The 27,957-nt window shown below is 41.0% G+C and overlaps 1 protein-coding gene across 1 annotated transcript in view; it reads left to right on the top strand.

The window, feature by feature from the left end:
- Positions 1–27,957, top strand: part of AGBL1 (AGBL carboxypeptidase 1) — a 738,230-nt gene that overhangs the window by 370,138 nt on the left and 340,135 nt on the right. The window contains exons 18-19 of the mRNA XM_021680442.2: positions 7,193–7,322; positions 23,288–23,419. Coding sequence (XP_021536117.2) covers positions 7,193–7,322; positions 23,288–23,419 — 262 coding nt within the window. The remainder of the gene's footprint in view (positions 1–7,192; positions 7,323–23,287; positions 23,420–27,957) is intronic.

A 27,957-nucleotide genomic window follows, 5' to 3' on the forward strand; every position in this document is an offset into this window, starting at 1 on the left:
CTGCTTTCTGGTCCATAAGGAAAAATGACCTTAATATGAAGTAAGTCTCTGAGGCATAGAAGAAGAGAAGTAAAGAGCTCTGAATTCTTTCCATTCAGGAAGAGAAACATGGGGTATTACTTAATCTCCTGGTCCACTAAAGAACCCTAATTTCTGAGCTTCTTTGGGAGGTCTCAGCTATAAACTTCTTCTTCAACTCTTGCATTTAGGAAAAGAGAATGGAACTCTCACAGCAATTTTATAAAAAAAAATTATTTTTCTCGGTGTTAATGGTTTTGAGCTTTACATGGAATTTTTTCATCAAAGGTTTCTCCCAAACAAGGAAAGAACCATGACTTTTAATCCAAAGCAGACAGCAGCAGTACAGAGGCCCCTGCCAAGACAGAGATGATAGGAAAAATCAATATCCCATAATTAAATCTGTTGAATTGACAGTAAAAAAAAAAAAAAAGTCACAGTTTTAATTTAGATATTGGCTGCCCAGAGAAGAAAGATTCTGACAGCAGTAAAATGGTGAGTTGGGTTTCATTTATTCCTTAGATAATGATGAGTAGTTACCTACCACATGCTGGTCACTGTGCTGAGTTGGTGCTAAGAAATTAACAGAACAAGATGTAGCCAATGTCTGCCTTGGGCTGCCCCTCAGTGATAACCCCCAGACTGTACATTCTGAGCAGGGCTTATTAACTGCTGTATTCCTCTGGAGAAGAGTAGTATCTGACACATAGTAGATGTTGTGACAATAAATATTTGATGAATCAATGAATACATATTTATACAATACTTTTGTCTTTTGAATATAACTTTATACCTTATCCTAACTTGTCAAGTAGGCAGTATCCATCAATCCTCATTTTCTTGATTGTCTTTGTCAGGAAATGAGTGTTAAAATTTTTTTTTCAAAGAATTTTTTTTTTTTTCTTTTTTAACATGAGGGGGATAATCATCAGTTCTTGGTTTTAAAATTTTTTTCTTTTATAATTTCCCATTCTGACAGCTTTTGGCAAGGATTATTAATGGATTTAAAATCTCAGAAATTAAAGAAATCCTTCTTACTCACATCTGTTAAGTAATGTGATGTGGTCCAAAAAGCCAGCCAGTCGTAATAGGTGAATTCAAGTGATTATTGGCTGGCTGGTCTCAGAACTGTTGGCAGAGCCTAAGGTTTTACTGTTGACTTGCATGTGTTTGGCAAATTCTTCCCAGATAGTTGTTGGTATCAAGACATAGCTTTAGAAACCTCAACCTTAGTATTAACTGTTTCAGTGAGAGTGATACCTATTTTTATGGAATCAGTTGTATATGGGATCAAATGCTGTGTAGAAATGTGAATTAACTGGTTATCTATTCTTGATTTAGACAAGTGCTGTTGTGGGACTCACTCTATTTGTCAAGCTGGCCCACCCCTTAATCTGGTGTGATTTTATTTTATAAAAAAATTTTTTTAAAGATTTTATTATTTATTTATTTGATTTATTTAGACTGTGTGCTCATGTGCTCAGTAACTGGGAGGAAGGGCAGAGGGAGAGGGGGAGAGAGAGGGTGAGAGGGGGAGAGAGAGAGAGAGTCAAGCAGACTCCTCCCTGAGCGGAGATCATGACCTGAGCTGAAATCAAGAGCCCGATGCTTAACCAGCTGAGTCACGAAGGCACCCGTAATCTGGCCTGATTTCAGCTGAACTTGTCCTTACCTTGTTATCTCTTGAATTGTTCCATTGGGTGTTTGAATGGTATTATGAAATCAGAGTTGTCAACTTAAGCTAGAGAAAACACATTTTCACTTTAATTCTGTATTGGTTTTCAAATGAAAACATGCAAGAGACTAGTATACTAGCAGGGAAAATGGGGTGGTGGGGGGAGGCGTATCCAGATTTTGGGGCTGGTGCTGCTCCAGGTAAGATGTTAGAGGTCCTAAATAGCATGTGTTCCAGGTTCCTGAAATTGTGGGCAATATAGTCCTTTGTAAAGTACAGATTTCCTTGTAAGGGTTAATTTTCTTTCTTTCCTCAAGGTATAGTAGAAAACACTGCTTCTCACACTAAATGTGCATACAGATTCTCTGGGGGCTTATTAAAATGCAGATTCTGGGATGGGACCCAAATTGCTGCATCTCTAACAAGCTCCCAGGTTGGTGACCATACTTTGAGAAACAAGGGCATGAAGACCCAATTGGTTTAGATTTGGACTGACCTAGGTCCAAGGGTCAACTGCGTGTAACTTGCTTCACGAAGAAGTTGACATTTGAACCCAGGTCAGTTCCTCTGGTCCATCTTTTAAAGACTTCTTTTCAAGTTTTCCTGTCCCTGGGCTCTGGGATGGTCAGTCCTTTAGTGACACATTGCTGGGTGTTGGAGGTGTTGAGGCACTCCTGGGTTTGGTCTCTTCTGTTTGCTCTCTAGACTGTTGACTCTCTGAGCATTTTGCATGACCAAAAAAAATACCCTGACTATGCTAACATGTCCTTGGCAACCCTGATCATTTGTAGCTTTATAGCAACCACGATCTTCAGATGAAGCTGCCATTGGTTTTCCCTTTTTCTCTATCCAAGCAGTGTTTATTTAGAAAGCTCTGGGTGCAGTGTCTGGCTGATAGTGCCCCATGCTGTTCTGTCTTATTCCTGAAGCTTCCATGCATCTCTTTACCTTTATAAATATTCTCCTCCTGCACCCATGCTGCCTCCTGTTACTAGGATGTGCAGTGAATGGTGAAGATGTTTGCTAAATCTCAAACACACAGCTTCTCTTTAGACTTTGGAGATGGCTCTGCTGGGGGGTGGGGGGGGCGTTGGGCACAAAGATGATCAAGCCGGGCATCAATCATCCAGTCTGATGTGCCCCGTCTCTCCATTTATCAGTCACGGATGGATGGGGGATTTTTGAATCATTTTATTGTCTGACTGGAGCTTGATAGATTCTCTTTTAGGAAGTGACTCACTTTTCCTCCTTCTCTCTCTGACATGTGGTCCTTACTTTGTTTCAGGGGTCCTGGTCATTCAGGGTCTGCTTGTCAAGACCCTTAGTTATATTACTTCCTAGTCTCTGGCCAGGATAATCCCTATTCTTAGCAGATACGAAAATATGCAATTAATGTTAAAAGAATGAATTCTAGTGACATCATTTCCTTTTTGGTTGTTTGGCTTTTGAGACCATTCTTTATCCAGGGTACCATTCCGTGACCTCTTAGGACCTGGCACTACTAATTTATGGTTTCGTAGCTTCAGCTGAGATGCTTTTGTTTGACCATATTTTTAGGAGATAGGAGAACTTTTTTCCAATTTTTTTTTTTCCCAAGGGAAGAAATATGTCCTACCAAAAACCATAGGTTTAAGACTTCCTGGACACAGGATGCTAATGCCTAAAAAGAGCAGGCACGTAATATGTATATAGAGCAGTCAGTGGTAAAAATAGGCAGGCTGGTGGGAAGGTACATGTCCCACCTAAAATGTTCAAAGTCAGTGTGAAACAGGGCAAATTTTGGCCCACATTCTACCTTGGAAACACCTTTTAGAATTTGAGATCTAGCTTTAGGGGGACCAATTGCAACATTCCTGGACAAACTGGATGGTTGGTAACCCAAGATCCAGCATACTCAGTGCATATAAGCATAGTCTTAAACTAAACTAAAACTTTGAAAACAGGGAAGACTAGTTGGATCAAATAGCTTCACCTATTAAAACCAATGAGAAATGTTTTCCTTTTTTTATTTTTCCTCTGTAAGTTTGCAGTTTTCAGTGGAGAAAAAAGTAGCAATGCTCACTATTTTAGTCTTATACGCAAAGCAGGACTTTAAACTCTATTTGAGGGGTTACCCCTTTTCAGAAATTAGAGGCACTGAATTTATTGCCAGCCACTCGTAGCTGTCCATCTGCTGATTCTCTCCACATGGAGGGAGCAGCTGTCATTTCAAAAATGCTACAGTAGATAATAAGAGTGGGTACGTTTCATCTTCAAATGCTTGAAACAAATCTCTGGGAAGGATAGCAGCAGTATCGCTGACTGCATGAATCTCTGATATTATTAACACAAAATGCCAAATGGATTTGGAGATTGGAAGCAAATGGATTTGCTTTAAAAGGAAAAGCACTCAAGTTACGTGTAGTACATATTGTGATAATCTGCAATTGCATAGATCTAGGAACTGCTGTAGCAATAGGCATTCACAGAGATACTCTCCAAATCATAGCCACGCAGAGAGCCCTGAATACAAATACAAACATATGGGCTTCCAAATCCACACAACGTATGGGTACAAAGGGAATGCATCACTGTCTCCAACCCTGCAGAACAAAATTTACCCAAAACTAAGGGCTTCCCTCAGTCTCACAGGTGTTGGATTTTTCCAAATCCATGTAATTGGATGATCTTAGGTGCCATACACCAGCCAGCCCCCTCTGTACTCGTTAACAGCCCAAAGTCCAGTTAGCAATTTACATTGTTATTCCCTCATATTTTTTTTTCTTAGATGAATTATTTTCTTTTTAGTCTCATTGCTTCCACCTTTAAGTCTGCTCAGGTGAACTGGTAATTGAAACTGACCACACCCTCTTGTTTGGGGTTCCTAGCCAAGATTATCCCTCCCAATCAACCTGCATAGAGCTCCTTCATTATTCTTCATAATGAAAAAAAAATTAGGATGAGGTGAGGAACCAATGAACATAGTCTAAGTGTTGCTCTGCATCCCTGAGCATTATAGATAGGGATGAAGATGTAAATTCAGATAGAGATGGAGATGTGCACATGGATATAAGTATGGACATGACATAGATAGAGACATGGGTAGAGATAGGGTTATATAGATATTTCCCCATGGAGATATCATTTCGCTTGATCCTCAGTATAATTCGGGGAAGCAAGGTTACATATATCTATATATTTTTTTGCCTATGGGAATGTTGACTCTCAAAGAGAATCCCAAATCCCATATCTGGTGACAGGGCTGAGAGATGGGAGTGGGTCTTCTTAACCCAAACCCAGTGCTTATTCTGATTGCAGCACAAACTTCACTTTTTTCTATTTTTGGAATTTGTAATCCAGAAGGATAATTTTGCTATGTGGTGACCTAAGAACTTTTACCCATGTAGACATTGTCCCTGCACTTGGTCTCCACGGATCACATGGAAGGAGAGAGTTGACATTGAATTGATGGCTAGTGGAAACATACATTGCCTGCATTTTCATTTGTACAAATGGAAATGCTTTTAAGGGGTCTTGACTGATTTTATCACGTTTGATATTACCAAGAAAAGAAAAAGTCCCCAGTGTTGATGAGAAATCAGGTCAAGGCAAGGAGAGACACAGAACAGTTAGTGTCCCGAGGCTCAGGGATGTTGTGCCTGCAAGTACCTTGATTTGAGAAAAGAAATTCATTTAAACACAGCAAATACGCTCAGGAGCAAATCTGGGATGCCTGCTTCTTTCTGTTGCTATCATTATTAAAGATCTCCTTTATATTTTACCTCCATCCCTGGTTGCCAGGCAGAACAGATAAACCCTATTTCTAGATGTCATTGCTATTAAAAAGAGGAAGAGAGATAAAAAAATACAGCAAGAAAAGAACAAAAAAGTCAGAGAAGAAGATGAAAAAACCTACCATTTCTCAAGTCAAAATATTTTAATGGTGAGATCAGGATAAATGATTAATCTAAAGATTTTTGGTTTCCAGTGAGCTGTAAGAGGAGGCTGACAAGCAGCAGGAAACTAATATTTAAAGATAATTTCAGAAACACGAAGATGAGAAAGTGGTGAAAGAAGGAGGCTGAACCTTTTTCCTTCCACCTCCAAGATTTATTGAAAATAGTGATTTAAAAAAAAACACAGAAAATGTATCTGATTCTATATTTAAATGCTAGTGCATTCTTATTCATTCCAAATTATTTACTGAATACCGATTTTGACAGTTACTCTATTAGGGTTTTGATGGTAACAAAGCACTATTCCTGCCCCCCAGGAGGCTCACAGTCCAAGGAAAGAGATGTAAAAATAGCTAAATAACAGTAAAACCCCACCCAAAATGGTTTTATGAGAATTAAGGGGACCTCTGGAAGCTCTTGCAACAAATAGGAGCAGAATGGAATGGCCTGGGGATCAGGAAAAATTTCCCTGAAAGTTGCATAATTGGAAAGGGATGGAGCTGTGGGGAGTCCTGGCAAAGGGACAGCAGACAGGGTTGCTCAGAGGGATCCGTGATCTGTTTGAGGGAGCTGGAGTACGGAAGGACAAGGGTCGCAGGAGATGTGGGCTGGGCATGCGGGAAGGTTGATGGGGATGCTGGGCATCTCTCTTGTTAGCTGTCTTGAGTAAATAGCATCGTAGCGGGCCTCCTGGGGGCCTCCCCTGAGTGTGGGCTGGCTGCACTTGGTCATCTTTGAGTGTCTCTTTTTTGGATGATCTTACCTGACAGCTCAGCATCTCAGCTTCCCCCTGAATTGCAGGCCGCACTATCATAACCAGCTGCGTCAACTTTGTAAAGTAACTCGATAGTTTCCAATGTGAACATCTCCATTTCCCTAATGAGGGGATGGATGACTCTCAGCTCATTTCTAGTGCCAGTATTCCATGATGATGTCTTTGAAAAAGATACTCTGGCTCTCTGGGTAAATGTCAAGTGTTCTGTGTCATCTGTATGGATGGGGAGGAAGCCCCGTGATAGGAGAAAGAGCCTATGCTTTCTCAGAGGCAAACAGACCTGGAGGTAAAGCCTAGCTCTTAGTTATGTGATCTTGGGTCATTTATGTAATCATTTTTACACTTCGGTCTCTTCACTGGGATGAATACTATCCACCTGGCAGAGTTATTGGGCCAGCTGGAAATAGTGTATATAACACACCCAGCATGACAGTTTGAGCTCAACTTAATTATTTGTAGAATTGAAGGTCCCAGAGCCCAGAGAAATTTATCGAATTCCTTCTTTGTGGATGTGTATAATGGGGAACTATATTTCCCAAATTTCATCTTAAAACTATGATAACCCAATATCAAGTCAAATATGGCTTCCAGTTCTTTTTGGGGCTGAGAATAATCAACACTTCGCAAGCTTAAATGACAGATCTGCAGCTTTCTGGACATCTGCAATTGACGCCAATTGGGCAGAAGTCAGAGGGACATTGGATTCATTAGTTTGTCTTGTTGAGCTTTATTTTCTCAAGTTATTTTCTTCTCGACGAGTATTTATTTGCTCCTTGTTTGTTCCTGCAGCCACAGATGCTCACTGAAAGGGGAGGATTTAAACAGACAATGGCTCTCTCCCAGTGCTCATCTTCAGCCAACAATCTACCATGCCAAAGGACTCCTGTACTACCTGAGCAGTGTGGGCCGAAGTCCCAGGGTGAGTCACTTCCTTCTGTCTCTACACTCTTCTCTGGTTCCTCCCATCTTTCACGAGGCAGCTTACTTTCTGTCAAGGAAAGAAACCCAGATACAAGCCAAAGACCTATGTGTGACAGGCTTTAATGGGGGATGTATTCATTTCCTTAGGGCTGCCATAACAAAGCACCACAGACTGAGTAGCTTAAAACAACAGAAACACATTCTCTCACTTTTCTAGAAACTAGACATCTAAGATCAAGGTGTCAGAAAGACATGATGTCTTCCAAGGGCTCTAGGAAAAACCCTCCATTGCCTGTTCTCCTGCGGATTACTGGGAGTCCCAAGTATCCCTTGGCTTGTGGCAGCCAATCCCAACTCTCTGCCTCTATCTTCACATGGCCAGCCTCTGTGTGTGTGTGTGTGTGTCTGTGTGTCTGTGTGTGTGTGTGTACAGATTTCCCTCTTCTAAAGACAGTAGTTATTGGATTAGGGTGACCTAATTAGGGCCCACCATAATGAGTATGGCCTCGTCTTAACTTGATTTCCTCCTCAAAGACCTGCCTCCAAATAAAGTCACATTCATAGGAACTGACGATTAGAGCTTAGACATATTTTTTTATTTTTTGGAGGGGGGAGACACAATTTAATCCACAATAGGGGAAAACCATTGATTCAAAGCTGTGCAAAAATTGGCTTTTATCCCATTTTCTACAACTTTATTTTTCTGGTTTTTAAGTTATTGGTCAAAAAGAATATGTATATATCTGTTAAGTAGTGATTGGAAGAAATGCTTTAGATGTTCATATTCATGTTCAAGTAGTACTTACTCAGTTCCAGAGTTGATTCTGGCACCGTTCCAGGTACTTTTATGTGTAGGCTTTAGCAACTGTACAATTGAGGGAAAACAGATGACAGACATTCCGGCCCCCGACTTACTGATGGTTCCACTTATGATTTTTTTACTTTACTATGGTATGAAGGTGATTCATGTTCAGTAGGAAGCATACTTCAAATTTTGAATTTCGATCTTTTCCCAGAGACACGTGGTTCGATCCTCTCTTGTGATACTGGGCAGTGGCTTCTTGCAACAAGCCATAGCTCCCAGCCAGCCAAATGACCAGGAAGATAAACAACCCATACACATACCCCCATCCTGTACCCACATAGCCGTTCTGTTTTTCAATTTCAGTATAGTATTCAATAAATTATGTGAGATATTCAGCACTTTATTATAAAATAGGCCTTGTGTTAGATGATTTCACCCAACTGTACACTAATGTAAGTGTTCTGAGCACGGGTAGGGTAGGTGAGGCTAAGCTCTGATGTTTGGTAGGTTAGGTGTATTAAATACATTTTCAATGTGTGATATTTTCAATTTGTGATGGACTTAACAGGATATAATCTCATCATCAATTGATGAAGGTCTGTATTTGAAACCAGAGGCCTAAGATCGGGATAAGGAGGGAAGTAATGGTAGCCAAGTTAACCGTATAAAAATGATCATTTATTGACTACAAACTGTGAACATACTCTCTGCAAAAGTATGGAGGGGCATATGTCCAAATTTAGAGTGCTTGCCTAAGGAACTTAAAATAGTGTGGAGAGGCCCGCAGATGGGCCAGTCACCTCTACCCTTAACCACTGTTTGAACATATATTATGTGATTATAACGTGGCACATTCAGTGAATATCTATTGAAATATTAGATGAATATCTAGTATAGAATCTTATTACAATCTCAAAAAGATTAAAGGGTCGAGTGATTTCCCTGAGGTCATCGGGAAGTATATGGCAGAGTTGGCATTCAGTTCTGACCTGTTTTCCACCCTGCAACCTAATCTATCTTTATCACTTACTCTTTGAGAGAGGATATTGGGTCCCCAAGACTATCCTCTGGTTCACTGATTCCCTAGAAGGACAAACAACTCAGAATAGCTGTCGTGCTCATAATTATAGTTTACTATAGTGAAGGGATACAGATTAAAATCAGCAAAGGTAAAGGCGCATAGGGCAGAATCCAGGAGGGACAGGTATAGGTTTCCGGGTGTCTGCTCGCAATGGAGTTGTATGGACAGTGCTTAATTCAGCAGTGATGTGTGATAGCATGAAGAGTATTGCCAACCAGGGAAGCTCAGCTGACCTTTGATGTCCAGGGTTTTTACTGGGGCTCAGTTATAGTTATGGTGCCCCACATGGCTGATCTTAGTTACTCAGTCTCCCCATTAGAGGTCAAACAGACACTTAACGGCCCAAGACCTCCACCATAGATCACAGGAGCCAATCAAGAGCCAGACCTTTCTTTGGAATGTGCAGGGTTTGAGTCAATACTTTACTGCAAAGAGAACAAAGAATGTCCTTTTTCCTTAAGAATCCTTATTCTACACTGGTCAAGTGTGCAATATTTTCGTGCTAATCCCCACTACCCCCATCTAAGAAGATGCTGTAATCTATGCTGTCTACCCTCTAGAAGCAAGTTCATGGTCTGTATAGCAGAGCACCAATCTTATGGTCAATGCCTGGAAAGAATGTGTTCTCTGAGAAAAGAAGCCTTAGCCTCTGTGAGAAGAGAGACAGGGAAAGAGGTCCTTACCTGATACACATTTAAATATACACACATTCAACCCATAACAAACAGGATTCCTCTCTACTCTGACAACCTCTAATTGAAGAGCAGAACATTTATTTTAAAGCATGACAGGTGAATGCCTTGTTTAAAAAAATATAAATAAACATTAATTAACTGTAAACATGACAGCTACAGACTTGTTTCCTGCTGGGAGCATCTGAGAGGTGGGTGAGAAACAGCTGAGTACTAAATGCTATTCACAGTGTTACAAAATTCTCTAATGGGCTCAACATCACCTTTTAGTTCCCTGTGAGGCTGTATTTAACCAGCCGCCTGCTGACAGCAGAAGCAATGCCACTCATTCTGTACCCAGGCCTGTCCTGGATGCCGAAGCTTTCCATGCTACGTGGTTACAGATGAACTGTAACTCTGTCCAACCTCTAGCTTTTAGGAAAATATTTACTGAAGTATCAGGAAGCTACTTTCTGGTGGCTAGGAGATGTAACCTGTTCTAGATGGTAGTCAGGCATTTGCCTATTGGTGAGTGGAATAATAGGAACTCCCAGAACCAATGAGAATATGATAGTGAGAGAAATCAGTATCCTGATACTGCTGGGGTTGCTAAAGACCAGACAGATCATTGAGTTTGTAGGCAATATGACAATGTTTACATACTGTTTCATCCCTCCAGCCATTCATCTACTTATCCACTTGTCCATCCACCCATCCAACTATCCATACACCCGTTCACCCATCCATCCACCCTTCCAGCCATTCATCCACCCATCCATCTGGGCAGTCATCCATGTGTCCATTCTTCTACACCAAGTGTGTATAATCACTGGAAAGGAAAAAGAGGGTCCTTTTTTCAGGGGGTTCTATAGTTCACTTTGTTAGAAAGTGGAGTCAGGTCTGCAAAGAAACAAGGAGTATAAGATGGTAAAAACTGCAACAAAAGTTCGTATGAGTTTTTATAGGAACACAAATAAGGGGTTGAGTCATCTTCCCTCAAGGTTATGGAAAAACTGGAGAGGAGAGTTGCCACTTGAGCTGCATTTGAAGGATTAATGAGAGTTTTGCTTGCTTTTTATTACAGTAACGTAGAGAAAAATAATATTCTTTCCTCAGAGGGTCTACAGGCCTGCCTGTGATCTCTTAGATCCTCTGCCTTGTGAAACTGGTATTCAGGCAAGTTTTCTGTAGTTGGGGTGATTGCAAGGGGCAAAGGAAGGGAAGCTTCTTATTAACTGCTGTCATAGACTCATTTGATATGACACTGACATTACAGTCTCTTTCCCATTTTCTTGAACCCTGATTTTCTATCTCTAATTTATGAGAGGGTCAGGAAATCTGTTCCAGATGTTGGATCCAAAACCCAGAAACATAGTCAATATTGGTATACTCCTATATTGGAATACTATTCAGCAAAAAACAAGCAATAAAAAAAACCCAGCTGTAATGAACTACTGATATATGTAATAACAGATGAATTTCAGAAGCATGTTGAGTAACCTAGGCTACACACTAGAGAGTACAAACTCTATGTTTCAACTTATGTAAAGTTCAAGATCAAGGAATCAGAATGGTGGTTGTCTCTAGAAAGGGATTCAATAATAGGGGCCAGGAGGGAACTTTTGAGGTTAGTAGAAATGTTCTATATCTTGATTTAAAGAGTCACTTACACCCAAACTCATTGACTAAAAACTCATTTGAGGTCTGTACATGTCACTATAGGTACATATTTACCTAAATACAGGAAATTAAAGATAAAGCATGGTCACAGGGCTTTGAAATACAACTAGGAGACAAAGGGACCTGCCCCAAATGAGATGGACCAGCATACGGGCATGCAATTCAAGCCAAGGCAGAAGGCAGAGTAGTAAGGCTGTAGAAGAAAGATCTATTTATGAGTCAGAAAGGTCCAGCCAGAGAAAAGGCATGTAAGCAGAGAAGCCCAGAGAACAGACAGGCTCCACCATTATCAGCTAGTAGGAGGCACTGAATCTGTTCCTTTTTGGGGAGCTCCCCTCAAGGGCCAGGAGGTGTGGGCATGGCTAAGGGGAGTGGAGGAAAGCTCTCAGGCTCCTGAAGGCTCCCAAGAAGCTAAGCCAACAGGCTCTTCTAGGCTGCTGTGTTGTAGCTGGCCTGGCCCCTGTGCCCCTGCAAACAATCTGGGCTTTGGAATTAGGAGACGTATCGATTCTTATCCTCTTGGCTCTCACTATAGGAGTGCGTGCTGGTAAAGGATTTCAGTGCTCTTTGAAGAGCTCATTGATTTCCATTTACAAATGATACAAACTAGGCTGCCTTCTGCCAAGGGACAGGGTGGGCATATTTTGGTTTTATCTTTCTCTGGGGCCCAGTGGAACAGAATTTTTAGCTACTTAAATGATTTTCCTGGTCTTATTCTGTCCCTCCGGCATATGTTTTTAGTTAATCAGCTTCTTTTAAGAGACACAAAAGGAGAGAGCAAAAAGGGATGGCATGTCTCTTCCTAAAACCTTGTCCCCAAGGCCTCAAGATACACTGTACACACTATTTATCTCCACTTTATGCCTCAGAAGTGGCAGAAGGACAAGTGTTATTTTTGCTCATTTTCATTGATTCATGCTAAGGTACTGCATCTAGAATTCTCCTTTTTCCAGGTGTAAGGATATGGCAAGTAAAAAAAAAAATCCTGCTTCCATAGTTGGGGGGTGGGGACAGAATGTTCTTGGAGGTCCTGGGTGAAAAAAAATTTAAATTTGATTCCATATTCTTTTATTTAAAATTGTTCCTACTCTATCAGAATACAGATTAAACAGTGCTTCTCTAAATACCAGAAACCATGTTTTATAGGTATTTTTATAGACACAAGTACTCCACACTTAAGTGAATTGCTGAAGTTTCTTGAATAAATGTATGTTGAAAAGCAGAGAATTTTTCCTCTTTCTCCCTTGCTAGTATCTCTAATGTATCTTTTGTATCACAGGGGTAGAAATCTGGGGTTTTCTACATGCCACAGGGAGGGCCAGTCAGATTTTTCCAAGAAGTTTGAGCCAATTCCCTATTTTTCTTTTTTTTTTTTGTGAGGCAGAACAAAGCTAGGAGGTGGAGTGGAGGGGAAAGTAGGAGGGTAGTTGTCTAAATCAGTGTGATGGTGCCTCTGCCCAGAGCTGGTGGAATGGGGAGGAGGCAAGCAATGTGTGGAGGCAGGACCAGGGCTAATTTTGCCGTAAGACTGTTGTCTATGATGGAGGGCCACAGGTAAAAACAGGCATCAGATGAAGACACAGGGGACTGTGCTTCATCTGTTCAATACATGTTCGAGGAGGACTGGTTGGTGAGTGGAGCAAGGCAGCATTGATCATGGCCAATGGCATTGGACATAGACCTCAAAGTTCTAGTCCCAGAAGGTGGGGGTTGCCAACCATAAAGCACAGTCCCACCTCCGGGGCCAAGAAAACCGACAGTCCATGAAGATAGTAATGCAAATCAGGAAACTGAGGCAAGCCTTCTTACATGGAGTAGGTAAGCATGGTGGTGGGTCAGCATTTACACCCCACCCTCAGGGTTTATCTAGACAATCTGGACATCTGCCATGGGTCAAAAAGATTAGTCTAGGCTCCAGCTTTAGGGGAAGATGGGGGCCCTAGTAACCCATCTACCCCGATTAGGAGTGGTGCACAAAATGAGTAGATTAATGCTTCTACCTTGAGAGCCTCGGTACCTGTAACTGAGTGAGACAGTCGGCTGGGGCCTCACCCAGGCTGACAGATCACTGGAACTGTGTCCAAATGTGACACCTAGGCTGGTACTTCTCTACCCCCCACCTCTAAAAGTGGGGAAAAGGAACAGTTTCAACTCCCGAGGAACCTGCCGAGGACTCACTGCACGAATGCCCTCTCAGGGTATTCAGCTCACTGCTCACAGAGGGCCAGCCAGCCAGAGACGGGAGTAAAAATTAGCCAAGGTGAGAGCTCAGGGTAAGCCTGGTAGCTCCATCTGAATTCTGCTAATTGACAGTCTTGTTATACTGCTCTTCATCACTGGCACATCCAGTGATTTAAAATATTTTATTATGGAAAATCTTTGGAGCCAGACTGATCAGAGTCTGAGGTAAAACATTGCTTTTTAATGGGTGGCCACGGGCAAGCGTTTAACCTCCTTTAACTTAGCAGAAGTAGAACCTCATCTGAAAATTTGGATGACATCCTCCTTGCAGGGTTTTGATACTGAGTGTGGGGATGTGTGTAAAATCTTAGCAGTGTGACTGGCACCTACCAGGCAGTCTAGTAAATATAACGATACTAAACTATCGTTACTTACCACAAGAGTGCTATGTCCAAAACAGAGCTATATATTAGACGTACATTTCGTGTTAATTTTCATGGGCACGTTCAGTGTAATTAAACTATCTTGGAAAGAAGGACATTATAATATATAACACTGGGATGTCAGAAAACCTCCTCCAGCATTTTATAACATGTAAGAAAGGGTCCCACTCTGGGCAGTCATCACCAGTTAGCTATTGAAGCTTCTGCTGAGTTTAATGTGAAATAATCACCCTACGCTAGCCATTGGAGGGGGCCTGACTGATTTGTAAGTAAAGGCTGCTTTTTCTAAGGCCATGTTGGAACTTTAGCCCATAATAGCCCAATTTTAGTAGAAGTGTCTCCCTTCAGGAAAGGGAATGGAATGTAAAATCTCCTCTCAGGTAGTTGTAGGAATAAATTCTGCCCAGGACCCCTGTGGTTCACCTCAGCCATGACTGGATGTTGCTATCACTCAGATGAAACACTAAGGAGAGAGCATGATTGTCAGTAAAAGGTCTGGAAAATTTGGTCTTGCAGACGAGGCTCTTGGAGGACAAACGAATATGCTACCAATATCATTTCCCTCACAGAGATGTTTGTTCTACTCAAGAGCTTGGGCTGAATGCTGCCTGCAAAATATTGTGTGCAAGTTGGAATCTCCAGGGCTTTAGTGAGCCTTGCTTGGTTTAATTGGAAGCATTGCTGTTCTGGGTTTCCATCAAATACCCCAGAATGGGCCTTCTCACGGTCCAGCGTCACCTTCATTTTCCTGTGGCAGTGGCATAAATAATGCAGAGGTCTCACTGCTGGGAAGCAGGAACAAGACCCAGATGGCAGGAATAGAAAACACAGCAGCTTAAAGCTGACGGAGCAGAGCAGTAAACACAATCAGGAATAGGTGAGCTGTGGGGAGCAGGGGAATGGCTCGGGGGGGGTTGCGTTTGAGATGGGGGTTAACCTCTTGCATAAAGGGCCCAATTAGCTTACGGAGGAACAGGAATGGGACCAAGGAATGGAGGTGAAAGGTGGGGAAGGCATGTGAGGAGCATAGTAATGTGGCCCTGAACGATCTCTTTGTTGAGCAAGAAATGATGGAACTCATGTTTGCATGAATTAAATTAACCTTGCAATTTAGTTCAGACAAGAATTCATTGGCAAAGGTACTAGGGAGATGCAGAAGAGCCTGATTTCAAAATCGTAATCCAATCAACACCATATACTTTGCTGTTGGAGAAAGCAAGACATAGGGGAGTCAGTTTAACCCAGAGCAAGCAAGTTCAAAACTAACCACTCCAGCTCAAACGAAACACAACTTAATGAAATGAAACCTCCAAATCTTCATCTCTCCCTATATTCCTTGCCTTTGGGGAAAAGCACAATCATAATGCCTGTTCACTTAATCCAGAAATCTAGGGAGTATTCTTAATCTCTTTTCCTCACTTGGCCCCTAGATCCATTTCGTCTCCTCCTGTAGATTTTACTTCCTTCCACTCTCACCCAACGCCCTTTCTCTCCATACTTAAGCTTCCTTAAGCTCCATACTTCCGCTGCATTAGCTAGGTCCTTGCCATCCCTTGGGGCCTGGTGTCCGTCCCTCCAGTCCACTCTTCACACTCCTGTCCTGGTGACCTGACCATGCTGCTCCCCCTTACGCAAACACTTTAATGGCTCCTTTACCACCTTCAAGATAAATGTCCAAACATCCCAGAGTGGTGTGCAAGGGTATCAATGATCTGCCTGGTGCCCACTTGCAGACCCGAAGGTCCATTCTCCTTTCCTTTCACTCTGCAGTCTTATTCTGAATGCTTGCAGTTCTTCAGATCCATGGTGCTTTCTTCCTCATTCCATTGGCTTGGATAGCTCTCACTCAGTAGGACTCAACTTAGGAACCCCCCCCCGAGAATCCTAGGACTGCTCCATCGTACACCCTCAAGGGTACCATTCATTTGGAATGCCGTGTGAACAATGCCCCCTGGACTCTTGCACGTACCCCCTTATTTGGGTTCCCAGAGACCCTGTACTTACCTCTACTTCCATCCTCCTCTCACTGCAATATGATTTCCTGTTTACTCATGGGATCATCCCAACAAAACAGCTTCTGGAGGAGGCAGTACAGAAATTTAAAAAGTGTTTTGAAACATGGATTCTGGGTTAGAACATTCTGGGGTTCAAATATTTACTCACATACTTAATAGCAGTGCAAACTTGGGTGTGCCTGGATAAGACAAGTTACTTATTTGATCTGAAATTCAGTTTTCTCCGCTGCAAAATGGGGATAATAGTAGCACCTGCTTCATCATGAGATAATCTATATTAAATTTTTAGCCTATTATCTGAAGCATCATAAGTCTTTAATAAAGTAACTATTGTTTTATTAAGGGCAGTGCCGTATTATATTAAAATTTTAATTTCTCCTGCCACAAAGCAGGCATCCAGTAAATATTTGCTGAATCAGTCGATGAATAAGCAAGATAGGACCATAGGTTAGCCTGTGGACATTAGAGTGCCATCACTGGGCACACTTCCTACCCACCTGGCACAGAATTTTACTGAAAGGAAGCATAAACGTTACATCTTCCCATAGGAAAGAAAAAGCTCCCTCAACAGAAATAACTTGATAACTTGTCTTGTAATTGCCCCCTATAATTTAGAGGAATACACGTTTCTTATAATTAACAAGCATTTATTTTTAGGGATGTCATTTGAGCAAAAAGCAGGACAATGTCGGCACCTCCTCTGTTTTGAATCTCCAGAAGCCACTAGAAGTCCCAGGGCTAAGCAGTGCTCATTCCCACAGGTGAATGGGTCTATGCTCTTATCATTTACCTCAGCTTCCAGAGTTTGTAAGGATCAGAAAAAAAGAAAACTCTTTTCTTCAGTTGAATTCAGCATTTAAGGAGTACCTGTCACCACGAAGGCAAAGCTTCTGGCTTTATTGAGAAATCTGTTGCTAAGACACAGCTTTAATTTGTTTGCACACTTTTCATAAGAATGGTAGGTGTTTAATTCACAGAGAGACACTGAGGTGTAAGAGATAAAGGTTGGTGGCAAATTCATGATGTTAGAGGATTAAACCTCCAACAGTTCTATTGGTTCCTTTAGGCTAGAGACTTCCAAAGCTTGGGCTTAGGTCCAAGGTATCAGCATCACCAAGGACTTGCTAGAAATGCAAATTCCCGGGGCCTACCCCTGACTTACTTGAATCGCAGAATTGCTGGGGAGGGTTTACAGTCTGTACTTTGGCAAGTCTTCCAGGCTATTCTAACACTCAATCACATATGAGATCCAGTGCTCTAAATTCTTGACAGGAACAGAGTGGTTTTCAACCCTGGCTGCACATTGGAATCACCTGGAAAACTTAAAAAAATCCCACAGCTCTGGTGTCACTGCAGACCAATTAAATAAAAATTTCTGGAGGTGGGCTCCAGGCATTGATATTTTTATAACCTCCTCAGGAAATTTTAGTGCTGAGACAGGATGGAGAAACACTGGCCAAGGGGATATATTTGTTGGAAATAACAGAGTCTTGCTTAAAGAATGCAAGCTGGTACAGCCACTCTGAAAAATGGTTTGGAAGTTCCTCAAAAAGTTGAAAATAGATTTATCCTATGACCCAGCAGTTGCACTACTGGGTATTTACCCCAAAGATACAAATGATCTGAAGGGGCTTGTGCACCCCAATGTTTATAGTAGCAATGTCCACAATAGCCAATCTATGGAAAGAGCCTAGATGTCCATCAACAGATGAATGGATAAAGAAGATGTGGTATATATATACAATGGAATATTATGCAGCCATCAAAAAATGAAATCTTGCCATTTGCAATGATGTGGATGGAACTAGAGGGTACTGTGCTAAGCAAAATAAGTCAGTCAGAGAAAGACAAGTATCGTATGATTTCACTGATACGAGGAATTTGAGAAACAAGACAGAGGATCATACGGGAAGGGAGGGAAAAATGAAACAAGACGAAACCAGAGAGGGAGACAAACCATAAGAGACTCTTAACCTCAGGAAACAAACTGAGGGTTGCTGGAGTGGAGGGGGATGGGAGGGATGGGGTGGCTGGGTGATGGACATTGGGGAAGGTAAGTACTATGGTGAGTCCTGTGAATTGTGTAAAACTGATGAATCACAGACCTGTACCCCTGAAACAAATAATATATTATATGTTAATTTAAAAAAAATTTTAAAAAGTTGTAGGAAAAAAACAAAAAAAGCAACCCAAGTAGTAAGATGGAGAGTTTTGAAGAAAGAAGTCCTATAATTTTATAGGAATGGAAAGCACCAGAAGCCTGGACCATTCTTCTTCCCATCTCTCATGTTTCTCTTTCTACCCCCACATTTTCTGTTTTCTGCTTTTCTCTGTGCATTTTCTTGATGACCCCACTCTTAAGGGAACGACTTACTGTGCTCATTCACTGTTTCTGTGCTTTCATTCTGTGTTTTGTGTGGGGTTTGACTTGTCATTGGACCGGCTCTCTCCTCCCAAATCTGCTTATCATTTTGGCTCTGGTACCCGCAGCTCAGTGATATCTAGAAGCTTGGGGAGATTTATTTTCTCATAAAACTTCAACCTGAAACAAGAATAAAAGATTCCACATAAAAAAAAATAAAATTCTTTTCTTGTTTTTTTGGAGAGAAAAAAAATACTTAAATACTTTTCTGCTACCAGGGAATTTACAATGTAATTTAAAGTCATCGCCCCCCAAGCCCGATGTAGTAGTAGCTGTCTATTATTGACAATTAGGAGAAAGAGAGGGAGGACAGGAAGGTGAACATACAGAATAATTTCAAGTCCATTAGTCCTTAAAACCCTCATCTCATACATACTTGGTCTGTCCAAAACCTTGCCTTCTGACTCCCAATCAAGTCACCCCTCCTTGTCCTGTAACCAACTTGTTTCCAGAAAATCAGTCCTGACGCCACTGATTCTTCCCTACTCCCATGGCCCACCAACAGAGCAACATGGCTTCTCAGTTCTACCTGTCATCAGAGAGTTAGTCTTCCTCGTCTCCTATCATGGCTGGGCAGATCATTAACTCACTGGTCCCTTTAGTTTTCTTCGACATGTGTGTTTGTTTATGGCTTCATTCATGCACCCCAATTGTCCTGGGCTGCCTTCCTGCTGTCAACAGCTCCCTATTCCCTCAGTGAACTTCAGGACTTTATCACATACCAAAAAATCATCATCTAGTCTAATTTCTCAACCAACAACATCATTGATAGCCATTCATCTGGCTTCTGCTCAAACATTTCCAGACAATGGAAGTTTTTAAAAGTGTGACACAGCATATCAAGATAGCTATAACTATAGAGAGTTATTTATTGCCAGTAATAGATATTCAACAACTGTTGAATTTAATATAGAGCTGGAATCTATGTCCACATTATCCTTCCTTTTGCCTTCCTGTGCTTTCTGAGATGATAGCAAGTACAATTATTTATATTCCAACTGGGAGAATTTAGAAATTTATGGGTCTCCTATCAAGACCCCTTTGAGCCTTTTTTACTTTTGGGATAAACATCTCCAGTATCTTTAGCTGTCCTTTGTTCACAAACATTCCCATTTCTCTTAGCCTTCTGGTTCCTCTTTATTGAGGTGTCCTGGCTTTTTCTAAAATTCCACACTCAGAAATGAGAAACACTGTATTAGATATAAATTGGCCAGTATGAGGTACATTGGACGGATTGTTCTCCTAGTATATGGCCACTTTACTTCTCCAGAAGCAATTTAGGATTAGATTAATTTTTGACATCTGTGGCCTCTGATTCATTCTGAGCCAATTGCCATCTAGAACCTCTGGATGTCTCATTCAAAATCTACTTCTTAGCTAACTGTGTCTGTCCTTCACTTAGTCCACTGTTTGAATCTAATTGTAGGGCATTATATTTATTCCAATTTAAATATTTCTATTTTTGCTAATTCTGTTCTTTTTGCCACTTAAAATTTCCGCTCTTACTTGTTCACTCTGCTATCACTTATCCTCAATTCTGCATCATTATTAAATTTGACAAACACCTTCGGTTACCTATTCTGTGTCCTTAACTTAATATGCAAAGGCTACGTTTCTAGAGACTAAGGAACCAATGTGAGGAAACACCTCTTTAAAGTATTAGGATTTCTGTCTCTTTTGAAACACACAATGTGTAGGTATCATCTGTTAATTTTAAGTACACATCGTAACTGTGCAGCTTGGTAAACTTGTCACAAAATGCACACACCATGTAACCACCAACCAAATCAAGAAAAAGAACATGACCAGCAATCCAGAGACATCAGACAATAATACCCAGCTCCCCAAAATAAACACTACCCTAATTTCTACCACCATATTAGTTTTGCCTGTTTCTGAACATCATATAAACGAAATCCTTGATCATGATCCCAGGGGCCTGGGATCAAGCCTTGCATCGGGCTCCCTGCTCATCGGAGAGCCTGTTTCTCCCTCTGCCCCTACCCCCTGCTCCCTCTCCATGCCCCCTCTCAAATAAAGAAATAAAATCTTAAAAAAAAAAAGAAATCCTTCGATGTACCCTTTCGTGTCTAGCTTGCTTTTTTATTCTCTGTGTTCAACAGTATTCTGTCAAATGATTTTACCACAATTAACCCATTATACTGTTTACAGTTTTAAGCTAGTAAAAATAGTGCTGCTGTGTACATTCTCGATATCTTCTGTTTCATTCCCCAGATTAGGCAAGTTCTCAGCATTCTTGATATCTTCTGGTGCTCCGTGTATGCACTTCTGCTGGGAGGTTTCTAGAATATGTGAATATTCAGCTTTAGAAGACATTCCCAAATTGTTTTCCAAAGGAGCGTTATCAATTTATTGTCCACAAACTGGATTCAAGTGTTCTGTTTGTTCTGTACTGTGGTCACCACTTGGCATTGTCTGTCTTCATGATGTTATTAGCATCCTAATAACTCCTTAGATACAGTGGCATCTCATTGTGGTATGCAAATTATATTTTCTTGACATTAATGAGGTTGAGTACACTTTCATTTGCTTAATAGCCATTTGGACATTCTCTTTTGTGAAATATCAGTTGGAGATTTTTGCCCATTTAAAAAAAATGGGTTGTCGCTCTTTTCTTTGTTGATGTACAGAAATATATATATTTATTTATTGGATATATGTATTACAAATAGGTTTTTTCACTCCTTGGTTTGCCTTTTCTCATTCTTCATAGTGTCTTTGTAGCATAGAAAATCAGAGGTTCGAATGTCAATATTTAAAAGTCAAGTCCACCTATATAACCTATCAATGTACAAACAAAAATCTAAATTTAAAAATAGGATTTAAAATAGCAGAAAAGCAGACACCTGGGCAGCTCAGTCGGTTAAGGGTCTGCCTTTGGCTCAGGTCATGATCTCAGGGTCTTGGGATCGAGCCCGGCATCAGGCTCCCTGCTACGCAGGAGGTCTGCTTCTCCCTCTCCCTCTGCCTGCCACTCCCCCTGCTTGTGCTCTCTCTCTCTGACAAATAAATAAAATCTTTTTAAAAAATAGCAGAAAGCATTAATCTCATAAGACTAACTTTAAAGATGTGCGGGATACATTATTGAGAAAAATGAAAATTTGCCAATTCTCAGCAAATTTATCTACCTGGGTTCAATACAATCTCAGTCAAAACCCATAGAGGGTGTTTTGTTTTGTTTTGTTTTTTATTTTGTGGAAACTTACAAGCTGATCTCAAACCAAACTGGAAGTGCAAAGGGCCAAGAATCACTGAGGCAGTCTTGACAAAGAATGAGAAAACTGGACAAATTATGTAGCGATATCAAAACTTGTTTTGAAGTTACAGTATTTCATACACAGTATTATTGATAAAACAACACATAAATAAATCAATGGAGGAAACAGATATTTCAGAAAGGGACTCCCATATATAGTCACTTGATTTATGAGAAAGTTGATACTCTGGTGCAGTGGGAAAGAGATGGTCTTGGAAGACTTATGGTCCTATGTAAAAAAGGTAGAAAATAAAAATAAATTTACCTCCCTACTTCATAATATGTTAAAAAATAAATTCCACACAGATAGTGAATCGTAATATGAGAGATAAAATAATACAGTGAGCTGGGGGTAACAACATAAGCTACTCTGTATGACCTTGGAGTTGGAATAGAATTTTTAGAGGACACAAACAAGAAATACACATAAATGGAAATACTTAAAAATTAGATATAGTCAGTGGCGCCAGGGTGGCTCAGTTGGTTAAGCATCTGACTTGATTTTCGCTCAGCCCATGATCTTAGGGTTGTGAGATTGAGCCCCACATCAGTCTCTGTGCTCAGCATCGAGTCTGCTTGAGATTCTGTCTCTCCATCTCCCCTCTGATACTCGCTCTCTCTCACACTCTCTCTCTCAAATAAATAAATCAATCTTTTTAAAACATTAGATACAGTCCAAAGGCAGATGCTTAACTGACTGAGCTACCCAGGTGTCCCGCTTTTCTGCTATTTTTCTGGTATTCCCTGCTGTTCAGGGAGTCTTCCTTGGGGAGGAGATGAGTAAATTTTACATGTGGAAGGAAGGGAAGTAAATATTTAGATTAAGAACACAGTTTATTGAAGCAGTTAGCTTTTGCTAGATACCGAACAACCCCAAAACTTAGTGGCTTAAGCAAAAACTACACATTATTTCCAGTGATACTATGTGAGAATCATCCAGGTCAACTGGGTGGTTCTTTGGGTCTGAGCCACATGGATTCATTCACAGATCTGGTGGTTGGCTTTACCAATACAACTCTTACCAAGATCACCAATGATCCTCATGCTACTGGTTCTGCTAAGTAAACAGTATCTGTCTGAGAAAGTTGACACTTTAGACATTTAAGAAACCAATAGACCTGGGGTGCCTGGGTGGCTTAGTCAGTTAAGTGTCTGCCTTCGGCTCAGGTCATGATCCCAGGATCTTGCGATTGAGCCCCACATTTGGCTCCCTGTTCAGTAGGAGAGTCTGCTTCTCCCTCTCCCTCTACCCCTCCTCTCTGCCTGTGTTCTCTCTCTCTCTCTTTCTCTCTCAAATAAATAAATAAAATCTTAAAAAAAAAAAAAAGAGAGAAGAAACCAATAGACCTGACCTGGATTTTTTTTTCCTCACTATTTGGCCATTGTAGGTCTTCTGTGATTTCCATGGCCACTCTCAAAAGAAGAATGTATTCCTTTATGGCTGTAGCATCAAGGAGACCTTGTGGCAAGCAGAGTCCACTGTGGGCACATCGACTCTCTTGGAAGACATCGGCTACAGGGTAAGTCATTGGGGAGAATGACACAACACATTTTGTGTCCATATTCTTGCCTTTGAGACACACACTCCACCATTTTTTCCCCCTAAATAAGCATTTTCATTCTTTTAACTATGGGATTATAATACAAACAGGTTGGAGGCATGTGCAACCTCTCTACATTTTTGATGAATAATAGCTGTACTATCTAGTTGCTCTGTTTTGTTTTCTATATGATATGATATAGTGCAAAGGGCATAAGAATTGGAGACAAGAAACCTCATTTTAATGCCTGGCTTTACAATTATTAACTGTGCGCCTAGGAGTCATTAACATCACCTCTCTGAACCACCATTCATCACCTGTGAAATGAGGATAGTAAAAATACTGCTCCTGTTTCATGTTTATGAGAGCAACAAAATGATACTGAACATGAAATGATTTTAAATAACTATGAAGAGATGGAAAAATGTAAGGCATCAGACCCTGGCATCCCTCTGTGTGAGCATGCTCTACAAAGCAGAGCAGTGATCCACTGAAGCTAATTCTGTTTTTTTTTTTGGGTTCCAGTGATTCCCCTACTGAACCAAAGAGGAAGTTAAGAAAGGGTAAAGAAGGAGGGACTTCTTCCTGTCAGGATAAAGGGAATTGGAAAGAAGTAGATGAGGCAACGTTGTCCCAATGCAAAATAAAAACTGGCCTTTATTTCAAATGTATATAGAAAATGAAGAAAAATTATTGGCTTGGAAAAGCCTCTAGTTCTCCTGTGTCTTTCTCCTTTACTTTCACAAAGAACACTTTCTGGTCACCAGATATATGGGGGTTTCACCCCACCAAGCACTTCTGAGACACCAGCTGGGTGTCCTACAATTTAACTCAATCCTGAGTTATCTACCTGGAGACAGCATCAGATCCCACAGCTTAAGGACTCAGTCCCACAAGACTGCTTCCTACTTCAGATGCCTGTCACAGGTAGTCGGTCCCAGGTTCCCCACAACTTCCGTCTGACTTAGCTATCAGTTGGAGGGACCCATGACCTCCCCCACTGCCTTGGATTCAGTTATTTGCTAGAGTGGCTCACAGAGCTCAGGGAAGCACTTACTGACAATTACCAGCTTATTAAAGGGTATGATAAAGAATGCAGATGAACAACCAGGTAAGAATACATAGGGCAAGGACTGGGAGGGTCCCAAGTACAGGAGCTTCTGTCCCTGTGGAGTCGGGGGTGGGTATCACCCTCCTGGTATGTGGATGTGTTCACCAACTTGGAAGCTTTCTGGACCCCATACTGTTGGGATTTTATGGAGGCTTCTTCATGTAGCTGTGATCAATTATTAACTCTTTTCCAGCTCCTCTCCCCACTCTAGAGAAGTGGGGATAGCCTGATCCAGGAGCCCACCCAGAATCACCTCATTAGAACAAAAGATGTTCCTAATGCTCTTATCACTTAGGAATTTACAAGAGTTTTAGGAACCCCATGTCAGGGACGGGGGATGAAGGGCAAATTTATATTTCTTACTATAAATCACAATATCACAATATCATGGTACCTACCTCTTCCAAATCCTTTATTATTCTGGATATATGAATTTACTGTGTATACAACAACTTCATTCCCTGGGTTAATGAGTACTAAAAGAGATAAATATCCACCAAACTACTATTTCTAGTAATACTAGTAATTAATACTATTAATAGTATTAACACTGAATAAAATAATTAATCAAAAAGGTATAATGAATGTAAGTGAATATGTATACCCCAAAATACATAAGCAAAAATTGACAGAATTGAGGGAAGAAATTTAAAAATTCAGTAATAATAGTTGGCTATTTTAATACTCTTCTCTCAGTAAGCAATAGAACAACAGAACAGAAAATTAGTAACTAGAGAATACCTGACCTGATTGATACATATGTAACAATTCTCAAAACAGAAAAATATACATTGTTTTTGAGTCCACATCAGAATTACCCTAGGTAGACCTTATACTAGCCTATAAAACAAGTCTCAGTGTATTTTAAAGGACTGAGATCATACAGGTATGTTCACTTACTGTGACATTATTAAATTATAAATCAACTTTTGTAAGATTCTGGGAGATGTTTGAATATTTGGAAATTAAACAACATACTCCAAAATAACTCCTGGGCCAAAGAAGAAATCAGAAGGAAATTAGAAAATGTCCTAAACTGAATAAAAATAAAAATACAGTATATTGAAATATATGGTATATAGTTAAAATAGTGCTTAGAGAAAAGTTGTAGTTTTGAATGCTTCTATAAGAAAGGTGGAAAGATCTAGGGCACCTTGGTGGCTCAGATAGTTAAGTGTCTGCCTTTGGCTCAGGTCATGATCTCCAGGTCCTGGGATCCAGTCCCACATCAGGCTCCTGGCTCAGTGGGGAGTCTGCTTCTCCCCCAATAAAAAGGGACAAACTACTGTTACATACAACAACATAAACCTAAAAAGAAGTCAGAGGCAAACAAAAAATGTATGGTTTAATTTACATGACATTTCCAAAAGAGGCAAAAATTATAGTTAAGAAGCAGATCAGAGGGGCACCTGGGTAGCTCAGTCGTTAAGCGTCTGCCTTGGCTCAGGTCATGATCCAGGGTCCTGGGATCAAGCCCTGCATCGGGCTCCCTGCTCCGCGGGAGGCCTGCTTCTCCCTCTCCCATTCCCCCTGCTTGTGTGCCGTCTCTCGCTGTCTCTCTCTGTCAAAGAAAGAAATAAAATCTTAAAAAAAAAAAAAAAAAAAGCAGATCGGGGTTGCTGAGGACAGGATCAACTGGAAGTGAGCTTGAAAGACATGTTTGTATGGTGCTGAAAGTGTTCGAAAACTGGATTGTTGATAATGGCTGCAAAACTGTATACATTTCCTAAAAATCATCATAGTGTTCACTTACCTCAATAAAGCTGATATACATGTTTTTTAAAGTAAACATTTGTTATCTACCGTGTGCCAAGCACTGTCCTTGGTATTTATGTAACGAAGCTGAGCACAGCATGGACTTCTAAGAAATAAGAGTTGGGGAGAGAGGCAGATTATCAGAAACTTAGAAGGACAGAATAATAAACACAAGAATGGGAATATTAGGAGGTAACAAAGAAAAGATTGATTAACTATTGGCACAGAGTTGAGTAGATGATCCCAATGGACAAGTGTTTGAGGGGCAAATATGGCTGAGTGGTGTTAGGACGTTCCCTTAAAAAAAAAAGTCAAATATCATGAATAATTTTTAATTAAGCTTGATTTCAAGAGAAATCTGAAGAAATAGAATGACATGAATCCTGTGATAATTAAAACTTGAGCCTTAAAGAATTTTAACCGCTAGTTATGGATCACAGTGAATTGAGGAGAGGTGGCTTGAAATCAGTTCTTCGGCACCTCTGCCTGGGAAGCCTCTCTTGTTAGTGACATTTCCCCACATTGATCTTCTTCATAAATTTCCATTTGTAAGCAGTTGCAAAGATAACACCTGTGGGTAGTACTTACATGGCTGAGCATGTGTCAGGCACTGTTCAGAGCACCCTGTGTGCATTTAATTTTTTTAATCTTCCCAACTACTGCATATTCTCGAATAGTGCACAGCCATAGGATACACTTAACCAATGTTTGTGGAGTGAGCAGGTACTTTGAAAAGCATCCTGTTTCACACATGAGGGAGGGGAGATGCAGAGATGAGCTGAAATGTCTAAAGGTCCCACAGGTAGCAAGAGCTGGGATAGGGACCCAGGTGACTGGGCACCAGAGTTCACCGATTCTGACCTCAGTAGTCTTCTTTTTTTTTTTTTTTTTTAAAGATTTTATTTATTTATTTGACAGAGACAGAGACAGCGAGAGCAGGAACACAAGCAGGGGGAGTGGGAGAGGGAGAAGCAGGCTTCCTGCTGAGCTGGGAGCCCGATGTGGGACTCGATCCCAGGACCCTGGGATCATGACCTGAGCCGAAGGCAGTCGCTTAACCAACTGAGCCACCCAGGCGCCCCTCAGTAGTCTTCTTAAGTGTGTGCTCTGTGAGACAGAAACTAAACTGTGAGTCTCCTGCTCTGCAGTTCAGAATGAAAGAGGCAGTCAGAGCAGGAATGGGCCTCCTTGGGTGCTTGGTAAACAGGGGGATTATCTCAGTGAAGAGAAGAGAAATCTGCAATGCAAAGGGAGGTTTGAAAAACTGTTTTTTCCATTTTGGAAGTTTGAATATTTGAGCAGAATGACTCCCCTCTCCTCTAAACCTTCCCCCGTCAGCAAACCCCACTCTGAAGAGCACAATAACAACACTGCACATTTACTGAGGGTTCCGATTGCCTCCCCCCTCACTCAAGGTAGGGACTAGTCTTACCCCCCAACTTCTTTGATGACAAAAATGAGGGTTAGCAGAGTTAAACAACCTGCTCCAAGTCAAACCGCAGAGTGTGACTCCAGAATTGATACTTTTGACCCCTAGTCCCAACCATGTCCTTGCTGCATGCTTAATTTGGAGAAAAGAGAAGACATTTGAGTTCTGTAGGATTGACCATGGGGAGCCGGAGCCCCAGAGATGGCCTCTCCCTGGAAATGA

Source organism: Neomonachus schauinslandi, chromosome 9, assembly GCF_002201575.2.
Source record: "Neomonachus schauinslandi chromosome 9, ASM220157v2, whole genome shotgun sequence".
In the NCBI taxonomy this organism is placed as follows: domain Eukaryota; kingdom Metazoa; phylum Chordata; class Mammalia; order Carnivora; family Phocidae; genus Neomonachus; species Neomonachus schauinslandi.